At 37.1% G+C, this 21,711-nt stretch overlaps 1 protein-coding gene across 1 annotated transcript in view; it reads right to left on the bottom strand.

Annotated features, from left to right (window-relative positions):
- The window catches only part of THSD7B (thrombospondin type 1 domain containing 7B), a 466,316-nt gene that overhangs the window by 208,963 nt on the left and 235,642 nt on the right, over positions 1 to 21,711 (bottom strand). The window contains 3 exon segments of the mRNA XM_032209475.1: positions 10,399 to 10,502; positions 12,760 to 12,892; positions 19,735 to 19,850. Coding sequence (XP_032065366.1) covers positions 10,399 to 10,502; positions 12,760 to 12,892; positions 19,735 to 19,850 — 353 coding nt within the window.

A 21,711-nucleotide genomic window follows, 5' to 3' on the forward strand; every position in this document is an offset into this window, starting at 1 on the left:
AAAATAAATATGTATACTGAAAAAGAATTATAAATACCATCAACATAAAATGGAGCTTGCTCATAAGCTGAAATACACCAAGTAAATGAGATGAAGAGTGTGAAGTAGATGAGAGAGGTAAGGGAAGAAGACAGCGATAGGTGAGAGGGCAGGGGAGGGGAAGAGGTGGGGAGAAAGGAGTGGAAAGGGGAGAGAGAAGGAGAAAGGAAGGGGACATAGAGAAGGATGACAGAGGAAAGAAAGGAGGTAGGGAGGGGGAGGAGAGAGGGAGAAGAAAGTGATGGATAAGGTACAAATATGATGTATGGAGAACAGAAGAGCCAATAATTGTTTAAAGGAGCCGATGGTAAGGTGAATTGATGTAAACATTTAATAATACAATATGATGTTGGCTATGTAATAGTATATATGATATTATATGTTATGAAAATGGAAAAATAAAAAACTTAATATGCAGAAGGCAGGGCTTCTATGGGGCAAGGCTGAGGGAAAGAAGGGGATAGGATAGGAGAGGCTTCTGTGGCTTTGTTATTACCTTTTTAATAAAGATGATATTAGCACCTTAGCATGACATGCATACATCTTTTTGAAGTTTAGGAAACCATGTTTTTCCTTTGAGCCAAAGCCCATTCCCTTTAATGTACAAAAACTAGCTCTTTCAACAACCATACACGGGAGGTGCTCTGAAGCCCTTGATTAAAGGAAGCAAATCTGTATGAGAAAGAAATGCAACACATTTTAAAGGTCTAACAAAACAAACCCCTTATTGCAAAGTAATGTCTTTTACTGTTTGATTGGCTATTTTCTGATACATACTGAATGCAGGTAATCATTTGTTTCACTACCCTATATAAAAATTTGACTGATTCCTTAATAAACACTTATTTTGCTTTGGCTGAAGTACTTGTGTTTTGCAAAGGTCCTGAGAATTTGCCTCTCAAATTCAGGGAGAAGTTTCTTTCCAGCTTCATCCCAACTTAGATTCCTGATTTTTATGGGGAACGTTATCTGCCATCAAAAAGCCATACCATTTTTATGTTTGATTACGTTAGATTCTAACTTAATTACATTAAACAAAGAGTCGATCAAGGTCAATAATACTTCATGTGTTTGATTTTCAAGGAGGATAAATATCTTTCTCCTATTTCTCACTTCTGGCTTTTAAAAAACAATCCAATTAATTAATTCAAATACAATGTTAGAACTTTGAACACTGTGACTGAATTTATTTTTTAGAAGAATTGCAGATGAAGTAGTTGTAACAGTAGACTGTTAAAAGTGTGAATCTTAGCTATTTGGCAACCTGAGTGTATAGCTAATGCATAGCGTGCCATTATTTCTTACATGTTTCCCCAGGGCTAACACCTGCCCTGGATGCACATAAAAATAATAAGTTTCTCAATGATAGTTTGATATATGACCATTAAATTTAGCTTATTAATTTCTAGCATATTGGTTTCATCTATTATTTATCACCTCAGGAGTTCCTTTGATGTCGAACGAGGCAGGAGTTCTTTTGGAAGTGATGAAAACTAAAAGGTCTATTGTTACTTTTTGCTGAAAAATTCTTTGTCTCTAGAGGTTCATTGTTGAAACTCTATGAAAACTCAGAAAATTCAATCACTTTGCATGGCTGATTTGACAACATCTGATGCTGTGATGGTTAGGGCAGAAAAAATGAACTATTCGGGCTTTATTACAGGCCTGTGCTTAATATTGCTCTTAATACACATAATTTAGTTCTCCAAAATTGCAAGAATTACTAGATTTCAAAGAACTCAGATCTGTTGACAGAACATATTAACCATGTCTAAACTCAGGCAAAATGTAGTTGCTAGAAAACATGCCAGGTCACAGCATGCTCTTGCTCTAGACCATTTTTTTTTTAGAAAAGGGGAAATCCAATTTACAAGCAGTGGAGAAATGTATGAGTTTTGTTTGATCTCAATTATTAGCCATTAGCTCAGCACTGATTGGTTGAAAAATCTTCATTTCTTTCTATCCAAGAAGAAGACTCTCTTGGCAATTGCACTAGAATAGAATAAACATAATTTATAAACATATAATTCATGATTGGACAGTATAGCCCTTGATACTTCCTGAGTGTGATTCTTTGCTTCCAGATATTTTATTACCCAACTAGGTAATATCTTCAGGGCCAATGGATGTAGGCTTTGCTTCCTGTTTATATATAGTAGCTGGTCCTGACAGAATTGGTGAGGGTGTGGTTTTCTCCTTGATAGATCCTTGATTAGATTATTTTTTCTGCTTCTCTTGTGTTAATTTGTTTACCTGGATTGGTTAATTGGTTTACCTGGAGAGGATGTGTTCTGGTCTTTTTGTTTCCTTCTAAGATTTGTTATCATCTCTTACCATTTGAATGGTATATAAATATGGTTTATCTCTATGTGTCTATTGATGACTGGTTTGCCTGAATGTCAAGCTTCCAAGAATTCCCTATTTGGCTTACAACAAAACAGTTTCAAATGTGAATGGGAAGTCATGCCAACAAATATCCTTCATAACATGGAAGAACCTTACACTCAAAATTTGTAATTATATGGAGAAGATTGTGGTTGTATCAGATCAGCTTCCTCTTTCAATTTATTTTTGCATACACACACACACACACACACACACACACACACACCTCTTAGACTCCATTAACTAAAAAAATAAAGCTATATGTACCAATATGTGGGAAAGAGTATAAACTCTAGAAATAGAACACAAAATCATGAAGGAGACTTGGGTATGTTCAACAGAGAAGTACATCAGTGGTGGGATCCCAAAAAAATTTCTATCAGTTCTGTAGGTGTGGCTTGGTGGCCGTGGCATGGCTTGATGGCCATGGCTTGATGGCCATGGCAGGGGAAGGATACTGTAAAATCTCCATTCCTTTCCTACTCTAGAGGAAGGATACTGCAAAATCCCCATTCCCTCCCGAAAACTAGGACTTGGGAGGCAGAGAATAGATGGGGGCGGGGCCAGTCAGAGGTGGTATTTACGGTTCTCTGAACTACTCAAAATTTCTGCTAACGGTTCTCCAGAACTGGTCAGAATCTCATAAATACCACCTCTGAAGTACAGGCATTTCCTCACAGTGCAACATTTGAACATCAGTTTTTAACTAGGCAAAGATACTTGTGAAAAGTGCTACTTATGCCACAACATTAATGGAAAACTGTCTATTGAATGGAAGGTGGATACCCTTGAAGATAGCCCCCAAATTGGCTGGTTCCCTTCCCAGTCTCAACTAACATATTGGTCTTCATTTACAAAAGTTTCTTCCTATATGTTTTTATCACACCTTAATATTCCAAATGCAGCAACTTTGTCTTTTTAGCATTAGCCCCCAATTCTGGATAGCTTGTCTCAGTGATATACAGTATGACTGGTGCCAACTCCATTTTAATTCAATGTTCAATGTGAAGCAGAGGACTTTCATTATCTCAGACCTTTTAATCAATTGATATATGGTTGTTAAATATATATGCTACTCAGCAAATGTTTAATTCTTTGGGCTCCAGCTTTTATTATTTAGTCATTTTATCATTTTATTACACATTTTAAATTATTGTGTTGTATTGTGTGTTTTAATTATTCAGAATTTTAATTGACAATTTTAGTTGAAATCACCAGGAAGACTTGGCTTGGAAGGAGTGGCCACTGATAATGCAAAAATACAGATTTAAATGCAATAAGATTACAAGGTGAGCAAGCGTAACTGATGAATAGCAGATCTTAAAGTGTCTCTTTTGAAACTTATAGATGCAGACTCTTATCTTTTAGATTTTTTACCTCATTCCAAATTAATGATGATGTATATTTCTGAATTCCAACTATAATATCTTCAGAGATACAGCCACTATTTGGAATTCTGGAATTCTTGGAGCATATTATTGGTACTTTCACAGTATGCCTTTAACGAGAAAGTTCCAAAATTGGCAAATATGGGTGTGGTCAAACACATGATATCAATTTATCAAAGGCAAACTGATAAAGATGTCCTCTGCTAAGTCCTTCTTGTTTCTTATGTTGACTTTTAACATTTTATTTTCCTTTGGACAAAAGATAGGATTTTAAACAGCCATCATTTTACTTCCTAATAATACTATCGGAGTAGGGGAAGCCCTGGTAGCATTCTTCAAAATAAAGCATGATGCTGAAGCTGACATTTTAATTAATTAACCTTTCAGGCAGACAGATTTTTTGTTCTCATGCAACAATTCCACTGATGTCAGTAAGAATATTTCAAAGCAATCAGAGGACTGAACTAATAGATTGCCTCGTACAGAGTACCTAATGGACTGGATTAAGTAGCTTCATTTTTATGCATAACATCTTTCCATTATAGGTAGATATCACAGAATTTATCTATAAACCATTGTTTTAAAGAAGAGCAATTAACATTTATATACTGTGTGATTTATCCATCATAACATTATAGTCAAATCATCATGGTTCCAATTCTGTAGCTGAGATTTTAAGTTTTAGTTCCCCTTATAAGATTTACCCATGTCTACACCTTGAGCATTATTTCATGCTGCAGAACTAAAGAATAGCTTGTAAACAAGCCTTAGATTTACATCAGGGACATTTTATAGCAATCCACTTCTAATTAATACATTTATCTACATGCATAATAAACATGAAAGAATAATTATAAAATTGGTATATAGCAATGACACATAGGGGAAATGTGTACCATAATCACAAAATAGTCCTAATGAACAAAATGTAAAATTACATTACCAGTACTCTTTAGAATTTGATAATACATTTGTTAATTTCAGCACTTAACAGAATGCCTAAATTACACACTGTAGTTTCATAGAACAATTTTGTGATGATTTATATGAATAAATAATAGCAATTACACTTAAAGTCCAAAGAAGCTAATTTAAAGCCTAAATGTATAGGAGTCTGTTTAAATAAGCACAATTCCCTTCAGTAGTGGAAAGTAGCACACATATTATTTGGGTCTTGTTACAATGTATTCAACCCATGGAGGAATATTCTATACTTCCACTTAAGCGAAATCCACTTACTTCTTCTATAAGGAATTTTAATTTAATTTAAAGCAGAGGGAGTATTAAGCATTTGAAGTGAAAAGAAGAGGCCAGAAAGCAAAGCAAAACATCACACTCTAGGGCCTAAATAGTTTTCTGCCTCCTTATGTTTTCAAAACTCCTATAATGTGCAAATAAGAATATGCATAATATTTAACACAACATTAAACAACTGTGATGAGTAACACTAATTTATTTCTAATAATTGTATTAGCAGGGTGGCTTGATTTCATTTGCAATGAAAGTGGAGGGCAGCCTGCCCAGCTTCCAATACAAACAAACAACAGACAAACAAACAAACAAACAAACAGGCAGTGGTAAATACTCTGTTGGATGGAGACCAACATCTATGCTCCAAAAAGCTCCCAATGCATTAGATTAACTTGCCTGTGCTACCAGAAATGTTGGAAGTGTTATCGTAAGATCTATAAAACAGAATGCACACACATTCATCTGCTGCTTAAAACTTTGATATTAAACCAGCAAAGAAACTGTCTTTCATCCCTCCTTAGAAAATGATTATTCTTTTCAGTTAACTTTTGTACCCTAGGCTTTCATAGAAAATAATAGCTCCCTTTTAAGTTAGATGTTTCCCTCCAAAAAAAACCAAACCCAATCTCTGGGATACAGTGTCAGTCATGATCAGGGAGTTCCAAGGATCTATTCTAAACCAAGAAAGATCATTTGGTGACTAAGCCCAGTCACTTTCTCCTGTCTCATCTCAACCTATCACAAAGGGGGGGTATTGCAGGAAAAAAATGGTTGCAGGAGCGATAGGTACAACCTCTTGAGTTTTTGGGCTACGACTCTATTTTTGAGCTAGGATATAAATCCCGCATTAAATAAACAGAGTGGTATATTGGATAACATATTTTACACATGTATCTATATAGGTAGTACTAAAACTCTCATTGCCATGACGTTTAACTGGGGAAAATGGTGCATCATAAGACAACAATTTTGGAATCAAGATACTTCAAATAGGCCTGACCAATGCAGCACTTTGTACACACTTTTGTCACCCCACCATGTGACCTTCTTGACTTGCACCACCCCATGGACATAACTTGACCCACACAGCACTTCCTATGTATTCTTGGGTATCATTTGCAACCTTGCTGCCTATCCCACATGGCATCTTGGGAGGAAGGGAGGGAGGGAGGGAAGGCAGGAAAGGAAGGAAGGAAGGAAATTATAGATTTTATCTTCCTAATGTACAATAGGTCTTAAATGCTTAATTAGCATTCTACTGCCCTAAATGTAGGGTTTTTTTTAAAAAAAATGTCATTTTTTCCCCAAAATCATCTATCATGAGAACCCAAAACAATTCTGAAGTTCTTTGTATGCCATATACCTACCCTGTGTGTGATTTCCACTAAAGTAAAAAAAAGCATTGATTTATCAAATATAAATTGTTTATGTATTTTTCTCTCCAATAAATATCCATAACTACTCCTTTTTCAAAATAATCGCAAATCACAAAGGAAAAATGTTGAAACATCACATTGGAAAATTTAAGAGTATTTGTTTTGGGATTCTGTTGATTTTATTTTGAAGACAGCAAATCTGAAACCTTTAAGTCTTATTAGAGGGTTTAAAGTTTTCATAACGTATCTAGACAGCTTATATATCTATTGGGAAAACAAATCATCACCGACAAATCATATAGTAAATAGGAAGGGAAATAAATCTGGGAATGATGTTTCAACACATGCAATCACCTTCATATTTCTGGAATCTAATTTTGGGTATAACTTTATTCTCTAGTTTTCAGCATTATCCTGAAGTATTTGTTAGTTACACACTTTGTTATTCATACTTTTCTAGGTATCCTAGACTGTACTTTTGCTGCTGCTCATCACAAAAACCAAAACTGTAACCATTGCCATCTAGATTACTGTGATGTGATTAACGTCCACTGTGATCCTCTTTTCTTACAATATTTTGTGTGAATGATAATTATCCTTTGCATGTATTGGCTGCTTTGTTACCTGGCAGGAGCTCTTCCTGAGGTCCTAGGCCAGGAGGGATCTATCGCAATTTGCCATGGCCAACTTGCCACAGCCCACTTGCCATGGCCAACTTGCCGCTTGACAATTCACTGCAGGACATGAGATACACTAATATCAAAGAAATGGTGGAACGGAAGCATTAAAGAAAGTATTAGAAAGGGGGGACAGAATGAAATCTAATTGACAAAAATTAAAATATTTGTTTTAAATAATTAAATTGAAATTATTAAATTGTCCTGTGTGAAGTTGTCCGTGACAAGTTATTCTTCAGCAAGTTAGCCATGGCGAGTTGGCTGTGGCTGTGACCCGACAAAAGTGCCCTGACAAAACTGCGTCGCTAAAACTGCAACATCATCAACGTGCTAACAACAGCGCGTCGACAACAGCGCGTCGACAACAGCGTGTCGACAACAGCGCGTCGACAGAAGGGTGATTTAAGTTAAGGTAAGGGTTAGGTTTAGGGTTAGGTTTAGCGTTATGTTTAGAGTTAGGATTAGGGTTAGGTTTAGGGTTAGGGTTAGGTTTAGGGTTAGGTTTAGGGTTAGGTTTACAGTGCCCTTCTGTACTGTTGTTGGCACGATTCAGCGCTCATTCGTCGGAGCGGTTCAGAACTCACGGTTTTGTCACCGCGGTTTAGTCAGGCGCGCTTTTGTCGGGCGCGCTTTTGTCGGTGAACTGGCTGTGGCGAGTTGTCCCATTCCGGGCCAGGAGTTCTTAAATTGGGGACAATTGGGATATATCCTGAGGATAATAGAACAATTTGTGTTTGCTTATTTGTGAGCTGAGGATTCATTTTGGACTTCCAGTGTCAAAACAACAGTCTGGTTTTGAGAGGTTGGGAAGTAATGACATTATTTGAGACTGACGAAAAGAGGTACCGTAATCAGATAAAACAATTTAAGAGCTACAATCTTAGATCCTGCCAGGATATTGCTACTGAGATCCTCTCACCATTAGGTGCTTAGGAACTTCAAACTATGTGCCATGAGATCATGGGATCTTGGAAGTTGCAGTTGTTTGTGACCATAGAATTTCCATGGGCATCTCCAGGGAGAACAAAGAACAAAACAGACAATACAATGCTGCAACATAAACTCTGTTCTTTTTGTACTTGCATCAAGTTACACACAGGAACTGGGGAGAAGAGCAGAATTTGCACTTGAAATGTTTGTGTATGTTTTGCCATTTTAATGAAATCTTTCTTTGCTGTGGAAGAAAGATCTGGGCTTAGCCAAGTAATTTGGAGCTCATTTAATGGACATATGCTTCGTTTAATCCTTGCTTCTGAGCAGCCGATATGTGAGCAGGATACAGAGGATATCAGACTGGCTGCATGGCCAGGAGCAGATCCTTCCTTGATCCAACTGGTTTTAAACAGCTTGTAATTTTCACAGCGTGGGTGGGCCTGTTAGAAGGATTAACCACAAGCAACCCATCAAACTAGATAAATTCTAATGGGCACCTGAATTTTTTCCCAGTGCTCTAGTGGGAAACTTGGTTGAGTACATGTTAGAGTATCAAGGAATGATATAGGTATTTGATTGGATAGCTCCCAAGCAGTTCATTCCTGCTGGCAAACCATGGAACCCCCTTGGTTTTGCAAGGTCCTTAGAGGCATAACACCTTAGGAACATTGGTAGAACAAGTGAAAAATAGATCTAACAAGCACAGGTAAAAGTTCATGTTCAAGCTTTTACAGTGATGATGAGAGTGGCAAACTGGCAATTTTGCTGTTATTATGTTAATGGGTTGTCATTTATTCACAGTGACTCATTGATAACTAGGAATCAATGGGTTGAAGCCCTGACACTTAATCCGCAGAATCTAGAGAGATAGGCAGGACAGCAACTTTCATTGTAAAATGAAAGCCTGTGGAATCTGACACACCGTGTCAAGATATTGTGTTAGCATTTTTCTTGCATCTATAAGTGGCAGAAGGAATAAACTTGAGGAATATGATAATGCCACCGGGACACTGGTCAGATAAAAAGAAATCTTAGCCTGGGGCAGAAATATGATGAGCCGTAGTGGCAATTATGAGCTATGGTGGAGCAGGGGTTAGAGTGCAGTACTGTAGGCTACTTCTGCTGACTGCTGGCTGCCTGCAACTTGGCAGTTCAAATCTCACCAAGGTCAAGGTTGACTCAGCATTCCATCCTTCCTAGGTGGGTAAAATGAGGATCCAAATTGTTGAGGGCAATATGCTGACTCTGTGAACCACTTAAAGAGCGCTTTAAAGCACTGTAAAGTGGCATATAAATCTAAGTGCTATTGCTTAGTGCTATGAGTAAGGGAACCCTCTGTTCTGATCCTGGCTTCCTTAAAAAGCAAAAGCAAAGTCTTAGTCCTAACAAAATCTCTTTTATTTACACGTCTGTCAATTCCTTTCATTCAGAGTCGGCAAGGCTTATCAAACAGTCATTCAAAGGGAATGCTTATCTATACACACCTTATCCCATTAGGAGCACTGCCAGATTCTTAGTGTCCAAACACAGAGCAAAGCAAAACTTGGCACAGTTTCTCACAAACAGAACTTTCCAGACCGATGAACAAATTGTTTCTTGCAAAATCCCACTCCCCGTTTGTTCCTCTTTTGTTTCCTATGGGAGGGGCCAATCACCTCCTTGATGTGACTTTACTCTTAAGTCAACCCTGCTTCCTTAGTTGTTCTTGTCTTCTGGCAGCTCTGAGCATGCATGCAATGGGAAGAGGCTCCAGCTGTTCCTCTGCCTCGTTCCCTCTCTGCCTCCGACGCAGAGTCTTCCCCAGCCCTCAGGACTGGCCCCTGATCCTAACCAACCTCCTCACTGTCCAACTCTGCTGCCAGATTCACAGCCCGTTGGCAGACCACAACACCCTCCCTCCAAAATAGTTTTCAGGAAGATAAAGGAAGGGATGGGTAAAGCACATTCAGACTTGCAAGATTCTTTAACTGTAGCATTATAATAAAATGAATATTACATCCATGACTTTGATTTCCTAGTCTAATCTGTCTCGAAAGGCTCTCAGCATCCTTCAGCTATATCCCACATCTTTCTTGCCACGTGTAACTGTGATTGAGGCCAAGATTTATCATGAGTAATATTTGAGTTATTAATCATAATAAGCCCCATTCAGAGTATTTTAATTACCCAAAGTGCATAATGTAATCCTTTGTTTCTGTCAGTGTTTTGTTTGTAGGTGACTGAAGGAGGCAGATCACTTTTAGCTAGTCTGAAATGATCTTGCAAAATACCATTCACATCTAGCAAAGAATTAGGTACCATAAGAAAATAGCTAATAAAGAGTAACAACAGTTATTTATGAATTCTTACCTCTTGACTGCAAACCGGCCCCACATGCTTCATTGATTCCTAATACACCTTGCCTTACTGAATCAGGCACCAATAAGCATTGACCCCACTTGTGGACCTTCCAGCTGAAATGGCAAAGGAAGAAGAGTTATGATACATCAGATTTAGTTTGTTTTGTTGGTTCTAATTTCCCCTCTCCACAGAATTTAATTAGGGGGTACACCAATAACAACTTAGTTTACTCAGTTAGGGATATTGGTAGCCCTGTTGTGTCACCTGATATGTCATGCCTTATTACGGCAATGGCTTGTGACATGATGCTTGAGAGTAATAGGGTAACAGTCCACTAATTGTTTTAGCAATTCTTCCTAATTATTTAGAATAGAATTGATGAATAAACTTATCCACTTTAAATAAAATAATTTTAAAAAGTGCCAAAGACTGTTTCTTTGACGGCTTGATAGTATCTGGATTCAGGGCTTCAAAAAGAAGACATGAAATCAACAATGTTGTTTTTAAATTTTAAAGTTAGGTGTTAAATATCAAAATAAACCAATGCAAGTAGTAACATTTATGTACAAACAGAACTCACGTACAATAAAACTATTCGACCTTGGAGACTTCTATAGTATGTGAGTTCATTTTTTTTTCTTTTGAGCATTTTGGTTTCCAAAAAGAATGTTCATGTTGTTACTGAAACTACTTAAATAAATGATAACAGAATAAGTATATAAAGTGCAATTTATAAAATATTGCATTTAAATAAGTGTATATTATAAGAAGCTATGGAAAGCCTTGACTCATATACTGTATATACTCGAGTATAAGCCTAGTTTTTCAGCCCACTTTTTGGGCTGAAAAAAGCCGCCTCGGCTTATACTCAAGTCAGTGAAAAATTTGCCCGAAATGGAGGAGAAAAAGGGGCGGGGCCATGCCGCTGGGTGACACTCGTGAATGGCCCAGTGCCCCTGTGAGTTTCCCCTCCCTCTGTGTCAGTTTGCCGCGCAGCGCGCACCACACCATCCCCCCTCCTCACGTTCTAATGTAATGCAGGGCTGTCTTACGATTCCCCTTCCTCCCCCTCCTGCCGCTCTGCAACGATGTCCCACCTCCTCCTTGTTATGGCAAGCAGCCACATAGCGATGTCCCACCTCCTCTGGTACAGTGATCCAATGATAGGAATCACTGTGCCGTGTGTCATAGGAGGCGGGACATCGCTCCCGCGGCTGCACGGGACATCATCATCACAGCGGGACATCAGCATCATGAGGTGAGTGAAGTATTTCATTGAATACACCGCTAGTTTACTGTTTTTCTTTGAAATAAATATTCAAAAACATTATTGGTATCTATTTTTATTTTTGAAATTTACCGGTAGCTGCTGCATTTCCCACCCTAGGCTTATACTCGAGTCAATAACTTTTCCAGTTTTTTGTGGTAAAATTAGGTGCCTCAGCTTATATTCGGGTCGGCCTATACTCGAGTATATACGGTACTCTCTTTTGTCCTCTTCTCAAATGTAAATATAAGGATCATATCCTCCAAAGGATTTGATAATGTAGAGATTGACCTATTCACTTACAAAATAAAAAATTATTACTCTGAGCACTTTGCTGCTCTCTGAGCTTAGGTTGTTTTTCTTCCAGACATTTTATTACCCAACAAGATAACATCATCAGTAAAGCAGCACTGATGATGTCACCTCATTGGATAATGAAATGTTACTGCCCTGATGAAGTTACCTTGTTGGATAATAAAATGTCTGGAAGAAAACAACTAAGCTCAGAGAGCACCAAGGACCACATAGTTCAACCTTGAGCGCCAAATAAAAGTTTTAAAGTTAGAATGATATGTAGGATTCCCACAATCTGATGGAATTCAGGAGCTTTCTGCATCTCATTTCAGCCATGCTGAAAGGGTAATTTGGATTTGAGCCAGGATCAAATCATCTCTTCTCTGAAACCCTGAACCTAGTTGTATAATAGTACATATATAAATAACAGTATATTATTATATATTTAGGTATATTACTGTAAACTATAGTATGTTCCTTTATACCCAGATATATTATCACAGTCAATCAAAATAGTGCATTGTCCTAACAGGACAATGAATAGGGCTGAACATATTTAGAAAATGATTTGGAAGAGAAGCTTTGGCTCTCTTGTGATTTTTAAAAGTTTTGCACAAGCCTAAAAAAAAGATGCTACCTCTTTAAGGAATTCACTTCATTCAGATAGAGGTCTGAAAGGGAAGAGGTTGCTTCAATAAAGAATGGAGATGAGTTTTTTTCTAAATCTATGCAGAAGCAAGTATATCACTGGTAATCTGACGAATGGCATTCTGGCAAATCATATGTTCAGAGATATTTTCTTACTTTACCTGTAGGTGGGACAAAGTGAGACGCCTTCACACTCTCTTTCTTCAAATAAGGTATCCGGGCATTCAGATCCTCCATTAAGTGCATCTTGAATGACGATCCTGGAGCGGGACTGTTTTTTTGCGGTGGAATTCCCTGAGATATTTTTAAGCGTATAAAAATGGTTTTCTATCAAGGATAGTTAATTTTGCACATCACTGATCTTCACTTTTATTTCTGAAGTATCTCACTTACTTCAGTCTTCAGTTATATAGGTAGTCCTTGACTTCCGACCACAATTGAGCCCAACCTTTCCATTGCTAAGCAAGAGTTATTAAGTGAGTTTTGCCCCATTTTACGACCATTCTTGACCCAGTCGTTAAGTGAATCACTGCAGTTGTTAAGTTAGTAACATGGATGTTAAATGAATCTCATTTCCCCATTGATTTTGCTTGTCAGAAGGTTGCAAAAGGTGACCACATGACTCCAGGACACTTCAACCATCATAAATACGAGCCAGTTGCCAAGCATCCAAATTTTGATCATGTAACCATGGGGATGTTGCAATGAACATCCGTGTGAAAAACGTTCATGACACTTTTTACAGTTTTAAACTCAAAGGGTCACTAAAACAAACAGTTGGAAGTTGAGGACTACCTGTATTGCTTTTAATAAAGAATATTATGTAATTTTATTTCCTGCAACCTTGACGATTCTTTGCGCCAGTGAATCAGGTCCAGAAAAGAACTGTTTATGGAAGAGCCAGCCCTGCCCTTCCTAGTCTCATAACTGTTCATAAAAATAAAGCATGAACTATCATTTTCAGGGTCAGATTAACTATTTGTGCAGGTGTGGCTCAACATGAAATTATTGAAAGAATATTACAGCAAAAGAAACATAAAAGGAGAGAAAAAAAGAATATGTGGGGTCTGGAATCATTATTTTGCTCCTTTTGACTTCTTACAGTATAGATGGGCCTTGTCTCCATGGAATAGGTATTCAAGGAAAATAAAGAAAGATCCATTTTCTATATTTGGGTCATCTCTAGCTCTGGTCTGTTTTTTAAAAAAGCACCAGCAATCCACTTATGACAGATTTTCTTGGCTAAAAGAGTACAGAGAAATTAATTTTGGATATTAAGGTTTAGTTAAACAATACCACTTCGTTCTCCAGGTTCCCTCCAGCTCTCTGAATATTTCCTGTATGTTTCACAAAAAGACCCTATTACATTAAACCACTCTTCAGTGGCAAAAATACTTTGCTCAGAATAACTTTAAATGGATTCAGATTATTTTATTTCCAAGCAGAGTGAGTACACAAGATAGAAGAGAACTAAAGCATTTTTCTGTATTTGGTTTTAAATTTCTCTTTTTAATTTTTGTCTTCCGATAACTGTTAATACCTTAAGCACTCAATAGAGCAAGATAAGTCTTTGGTAGAAAACTGCCATTTTGCTGACATTTAACTGCAGGGCAAGCAATAGGTAGAAAAGCTGAACACCAATTGCCCAGTTCAGCTCTTCATATTTTATCTAACAGATTGCTGCCAACATCTGATGTGACTTTCAATGCTGTTTGCATAAGCTGCCATTATTTTTTCAGATACTCAGTTTTATCACTGGCAAATTAAAACTTGATTGTGATTATGTTTGCAGCTTAGCCACTCAGTGGTTTATGTATTTGTTCAATAATCTTTTCTGTTTAATTTAGATGCATTCACCATTGAGTGGCTTTCTAAATTTCCAATTGTGCTATGTTTTTAATTGTGCAGCATAAATTAAAGAACTCACAAAATAGCAAATCAAAAGTAAATCTAGTGCATAACACAACTCTTACCACTTAGTTTTAATTTAGAATCATATTAAATGATAACTATTTCAATGAAATTAAATACATATGATGTTGGAGAGGCTTTTTAATGCTACAACATTTCTTAATAAGCAGAATAATGTATATCTGAATTCATTTTCTTTCTCTAAGTAACATTTAAAAACAACAATTAATTACCATATTATTTGCTTTGTTTTAAATGGACTATAAATTCTTTCTTCAAATATAGTGCCATTGCTATTCACAAGCAATAACTCATTTTTTTTACTCATAAAAAATAAGTAAAATGAATGAGAGCAAAGATGAGAATAAAAAAAAGCTCAGTCAAACAAGCAAAAAAGCTCTATAAGCTTAAAAAAAACATATTCTACGAGATATGAAAAAAAATTGTTAGAAGTCTTTCTCAGGGAGAGAATATGTTTTATTGTTCAGAGTAAATAAAGAGAGGCAGTGCAATGTTGAGTTCAGATCAAATCTTTTCTAAGTTATGAACTTTGCCATGTGCTATTTCCAAAGATAGTCTTGCTGTTAAATCTCTTTTGAGGTACACATGGGAAGAAAACAATACTTAGCCACTGTCTGCTTTTATTCTTATAACCGTGATGGCGAACCTATGGCACATGTGCCAGAAGTGGCATGCAGAGCCCTCTCTGTGGACACGCGTGCCATTGCCAGCTGCTCTTCTGGCACACACATGTGTGCTAGCCAGCTGGTCTTTGCATGCACCGGGAGCCGAAAACTGGCACTCTGGCTCGTACGAAGACCAGCTGGCCAGCGCACATGCAAACACTGGAAACCAGAAGAGCAGCTGGCCGGTGTGCACATGCACACCGCACAGCCGGTCTTTGGGTTTCCAGTGCTCCAGCGCACACGCACCTGCACACACGCACGTTCCAGTTTGGGTACTCAGTGCCAAAAAGGTTCATCATCACTGTCTTATAACATTACTATGAGATTCTCCCCAACAATGAATTTTGGGGTATGTCTCAATGCCAGGGAAAACTTCAGCTTTCTATGTGGAATCTGAATTTATACATTCAGATAGCTAAGTCAACTATCTAAATCAGAATATCTAGTTCATCTTTAGAATCTATTCAATCTTTCATACAAATAGCTATTATGATTTCAGCACAATTAACTCAAACATCCTGCTGAGGGTAAGGGTGATAAGTTATATGTTGTCGCATTATTAAGTGGCACACTGGACTTAAAAGCTAGGGGTGGTTGGGTTTGGTTTGTACCTGAATGAGAACCTCCAGGGAATCCCACACTGAGACATTAAAAAAAAAATACAAGAAGACGGCAATGGGAAACCACTCCCATATTTCTCTTCACCCTAAATAAATAGATATATCCTTCTAATCACCAAGAATCAAGTTCTCTAACTTTAATTATGTTTAGTGAAGGTTTAGTCAAACTGTAGTGACAATTCCTCTCCAAATATTAAGTTGAGATGCATGAACATATGTGTGCTTTGCCTACTGCTAAGGTAAACTCACAGTAGATCTGAAAGAACAGGGACGAGGAAGAGAATATAAAATACAGGTTGGTACTGAATATGTGTCCGTGAAGTCACCAGGAATCAAGCTTAACTTGAAGATCTGACTTTATATCAGCTTCAAATGTGTAAGGTTTGAGCCAATGGGGAAAACATCAGGCAGTAGGGAAATGATTGTAAAAACAGCTGCTTTCACAGCAATCAGTTTGTGACAAACTAGATGTGAATGCAGGTAACTTGCAATTTTTCTGAAATAGCGGCATCTGAGCGGCCTGAACAGCTCAGACTGTGGATTGGAGGGAGGGCAAAGAAATCTCTTTCCTGGTAGGAGGAAAAGCTCCTCTCTGAAGTCTTTACTTGTATTTGAAAGGCTTTATTAACAAAGGATTTTTTGCTGAAATGCAAGTAGGTAACTCGGCTATTTGTAGACTCCATGGATAAGTGCTTGCTACTTCTACCTCTCTCTAATAATACACTGTGGCTCTTCCAAAGAGAATTCTGTAATCTCCTTGATCCTGCTCATCTACCCTATCTGTTGCCTCCTTTTCCTTCTTCAAGCAATCTTGCCAAGGATAATAATTTTGTCCTAGTTCAGTATCTACTGATATTATATGCCCCGAAAATGTGAACTTCTGCTGACCGATTATCACAAAGGGAAAAAGCTATGTTTGTTTGATTTGGTATCCATTAACTGATTTTCTTTCCAGTCCATGATCATCTCCATAATAATAATCTTCAGATCCATATCAAAATACTCTACCTAATTTTTCTCACTCTTTCTAAGTATTTTGGTTTCATAGTCATACACTACCACTGGAAAAAAATTGTAATTTTAACGACTCTGAACTTTGTTGTCATAAATATATCTTGATGAAGTTTTTGAAGTTAATCATGTTCTACATCACTGGGATTAATTTCTGGTTTAATTTTTTCAAGCTCACTCTCCATCTTTATTCCTGAACTTAAAAATATAAAAGTTTCTATCAACCTTCACATCTTTACTATCAACCATCAGAGTTAATGGAGCCTCTGGGTTAAGATTACCTTTGCTTTCCAAATTTGGAAAACTAACCTTCATTGTTCACGTTTCATTTTTATTTTTAGAATAAGCTCTTCTTCATCTTCTTTATTTTCTTTTAACAAAGCACTGTCATCTCCAGTTTTGATTTCAGCTGTCATCTATTTAAATCCTGCCGGTTTTTGTGATATATTCATTGCATAAATTAAACAGATACAGTGACAATACATACCCTTGTCTCATTCCCTTCCTTATTCTGCTTCTCCAAATTTAGTTTCAACAGTAGCTTCTTATTCAAAGAAAAGATTCATCAGAGGAATAATTATGTGCTCTGGCACACCTTTAGACTTAATATGTTCTGTGTCAGACATTATCTCCAACAGTATTTTTCCAAAATTGGCAATTTTAAAACGTCTTAAAGTTGCCGTGTTGGAAAAACCATGATCTATATGATCAAAGGCCTTAATGTGCCACATGAAGCAAAAATAAACCTTCTTTTGCTCTCTCTATTACGTATCTTATATTAACATTTGAACTGCACATCTCTCTTCCTTTTTAAATAATTGTACATTTGGCATCTCTCTCTTTTTCGGTAAGATCTTAAAAGAAAATTTGCTTGCATGAGATTGCTGTGATAATTCAGTAATCTGTGTATTCTCTCAAATTTCCCTTTTATGGTGTAATATCTGCATCAAACCTATTCTTTATTTAGTGACCTAGAACTGTTAACACTTAAATTGCCTCTTCTCTGGCAGCTTCAAACAGTACAGTTATTTTATATGCATATTTACTTTCCTATTGATAGCTGGATTTTCATATGTCACTTTCTAATGGAATTGTGTATTCCCTTTTCTAAAAATGTTTCTGTAGAGAAATGCTATACACTTCCAATTCTAAATCGTGTCACCATAATCTTTCTATCTTCCTTTAACCTCATTCGCTTCTATTAGAAGTTTTTCATGTTTACTACTGAGTATTTCTACCTTACATAGAACTATTTTCCTATGGTGTCTTAAACAATTAATTTTATTGCTATTTTATTCTCTCTCTCTCTCTCTCTCCCTCTCTATCTCTCTACCCCACTCCCTCTCCCCACCTCTCTCTCCATTCTTTGCATTCTTGAGGTATCTTTCCTAGCTCTTTCTTGTATAAACTGGAAGCCTGAATTCAGTTGTATGTCCAGGTCCAATTACCAAGTCTCTCCTTATCCTTTCAAGTTTTTTTAAAAAACCACTAAGATCCATTCAACTTTGGGATTTATTTTGCTATATTGGTTTTCATTCTGCCCATTATCTCTTTGCATAGCATCCCATGTTCTGTTCTTTAAATTGAACTGACATTATGACTCAAAGTCAAATCTTGCTGCATGTCTACTTTCCTTAAGTTTATAAATTTAACCAAATGTTTGATACAAACAATGAATAGTTTGTATCACAATTAAATCTGGAAGTGTCTTAGTATGTCTTCTATTTCATATGAGGCATTTACTTAAATCAAATCTTCCCGTACAGTAATTCCAGGAGCTCCCATTTGTCCAACTCTGGAATTCTAATGATTTTTTAGAAGTTCTACATCTGTGCTTGATGTTGCATTGGCAACTCTTGAAATTTGCCATAGAATGCCTCATTATCTTCTACCATCACATCTGTACTAGGTACATACAGTACATTTTAGTTCTATTGACTTGAATATCTATGAGCCTATCATTTATTGGCTTATTGCCAAGTATATCCTTAGCTATGCCATGTTTTTAATATTAATTTCATTCCCTTGTTTCATATGGCCTCATGTCCTGAAGAGTATATCATGTAATCACCTCATTTAAAGTGGCCCGTCAGCTACCTGAGATCACCTATTCTGAAACATTCTATATAATATGTTTCACTTCTGCTTTGATAAATGAAAATGGTCCTTGAGTCATGCTTCCTGTTCCAACTGTATATATCATTATCAAACTAAGAATTACTTTTCTGACATTACCAGTGGCCAAATTTCTGTGCACCTTTAGTCTCAGCATATTGCCACCCCTAGATCTGCTTACAAAGTTTGTTGTTCTAGTTACTTTTCAGTAACAATAAGAGTTCCATCTAACTTGAGTGTCTTTTTATCCGACATACAAACTTCTTTATATTTCAGCCATTGCCTTTTTCTGGACTTGCCTTTGAAGATTTTTGTTATCAGTGAGTTGCCTTTCCCCTTGTCTGCAGATACTCATCCACCCTCCCTTTCTCTTGTGGAGTAGTCTTAGCCTTGTTCTGACCTAGAGTTCCCACTCACATTTATATTATCCTTAGGATCATTAAAGCCACTAAGTCCTCTCACCAAGTCACATTGATAAATCCTAGGAGGAACATAACAAAAGCATACAATACATGTGCTATTTGCATTCCTCTAATAAAAACTGTTAGTAGAATAGGTGTCAAAGCCTAGCACTCTTAACAACTTTTGTGAAGTTATTAAGAGTGAGTTTGAGGGGTTTTAAGGTCAGGCACACTCATTTTACAACAGACACAAAAGGATTATGTACAGGATCCGAGTGATCATTCAGAGATTCATTTCAAAATGTATTTCAAATCCAAAATGTTACTAATATTGTCTGTGGTAGGATGAAAACAACTGGAGGATCAATCCTCACTCATCTACACCAGCTTACCATGTTGGCAGGTGGTAGGGCAGCGTGTCCATTCACTGAAGGGAGTCACTACACAATCTTTCTTACACGGGAGCAAGCATGAGCGGATGGTTTCTGGTTTAATGGATTCTGGACACCTGGCAATACAATTGTATAACACGTGGTTAATTAGGTGCCCCTGGATTGAGTTCAATTCTGGATAACTACACAAGAGTCCGCTAAACATTACAAAACATTACTTTAGCAAAATGGAATCCCTACGTTCATCTAAGAATGAGTCTCGCTTACTGTAGGAAGACTGCATGTATTACCAAATTAATTTTAATTTATTTTGAAACAAGAACTGTACAATTTCACACAGAAATATAATTTATAGTAATTGCCACTATGAAATAAAAAAAAATGCCCACCTACTTGCCATTGATGAGAAAGAACTGAATGCAAGACATTGACAACCTAAAGAACCAATATCGCTAAGTGCAGGTAGATGGACAGAAAACAGATTTCTTCAGGGTTTTTTTTTTTTTTTTTTTGCAAGGCATATTAAATTATTTCCCTGGCATTCCCTAGTGAAATTGAATTTAGCAGGCTGGATTTGGAGTTTCTTTTTAAAAAACGTTAAGCATTTTGCAATATTTCTGGTGAAGAAAGAGTGAGAAGATGTGATTATCACTGATCTTTCCCTCCCTGTGCTATCTAGCATTGGTTTGAGACAGCTTGCATAAATGTCTCATCAGGATAGGTTGATATTTCTGGGAGGAATGAATGAAGTATATTCTCCTTGTGGGTTCACCAAGGCATGAAATTCATCTCATCTGCCCTGTAAAGTAGGCAGGGACTTGTACTGGGCAGCAAAAATATTAAAAGATGCTAGAGATGGATGTCCATTTTAATGAAAATGACAAGGGCATCATTTCAGATTGCACAGAAGGCATAGTAAACCACTCCTGTATTTTATATAGATAACCACACTGACAGACAAGATAAAGTAACTGATAATATAGTGATAATCTAGTGCTGGATAATGGGCTCCTCAAAAGCTAGTTTGGTGTAATGATTTAGGCATCAGCCTAGAAACTGGAAGGTCATGAGTTCTTGTCCTGCATTAGGTACAAATCCAGCTGGGTGACCTAGATAATTTATCAATTTCTACAATCCAATGATTTCTTCATAACTATAAGGAAGATAATATTCATAAATAAAACTTCAAAAATAAAATAATGCCTGTATTTATTGATGTCATCAGATGGATTATGCTACAGGGATGGGATTTTACCGGTTTGGACCGGTTCTGGCAAACTGGTTCCCTCCGACATTCAGCTGGGCCTGCCCGCCTGCCCCTGCGCTGTACTCACCTGTATTTCCCTTTTCTGAAGCCCAGCTGATAGGCACAGCAGAGTTGATTGCCACGCCTCAGGTGTTTCCCACCCCAACATTAATGTGGAAGGTGATTTCCCTGTAAACTGTGCATGCGCGCAAAGTGTGCGCTCAGCAAACCGGTTGTTAATCAGTAGGATCCCACCCCTGATTATGCAGAAATCAAGTTGACTACCTATTACTGATACAAAGTGGTGAAGCTCAATTATAAAAGCTGTGGGCAGGGGATGATTATGGAACAGATTATGAACTACCCATGTGCAAATTCCACATCAAAGTAAAGCAGAAGAGCGAAATGCTTCCACAATTTGATATTAAGCATATACCCATCAATTTTAAGGAGAAAGGAGAAATAATTTTGAAATCCTGAACTTCATTGATAGGGAACTAGAGAAACTTGAGGAATGTAATAAAAGAAGATTTAAAGATGACTGAAAAGAAAGAAAAAAAACCAAGATGTCAGAACAGGTAGTGGAAAATGTGAAAAAGAGGAGACAAACCAAAGCAAGTGAGAGAAAAAAAATGAGAAAGGAACTCCCATGCTCCCATGGAAGACTGGTGGTGGGACCAGAACGGAGCATCACCTTCCCTACAGGTATCTTTCTGGATCCTTTCATGACA

Source organism: Thamnophis elegans, chromosome 1 (genome assembly GCF_009769535.1).
Source record: "Thamnophis elegans isolate rThaEle1 chromosome 1, rThaEle1.pri, whole genome shotgun sequence".
Classification (NCBI taxonomy): domain Eukaryota; kingdom Metazoa; phylum Chordata; class Lepidosauria; order Squamata; family Colubridae; genus Thamnophis; species Thamnophis elegans.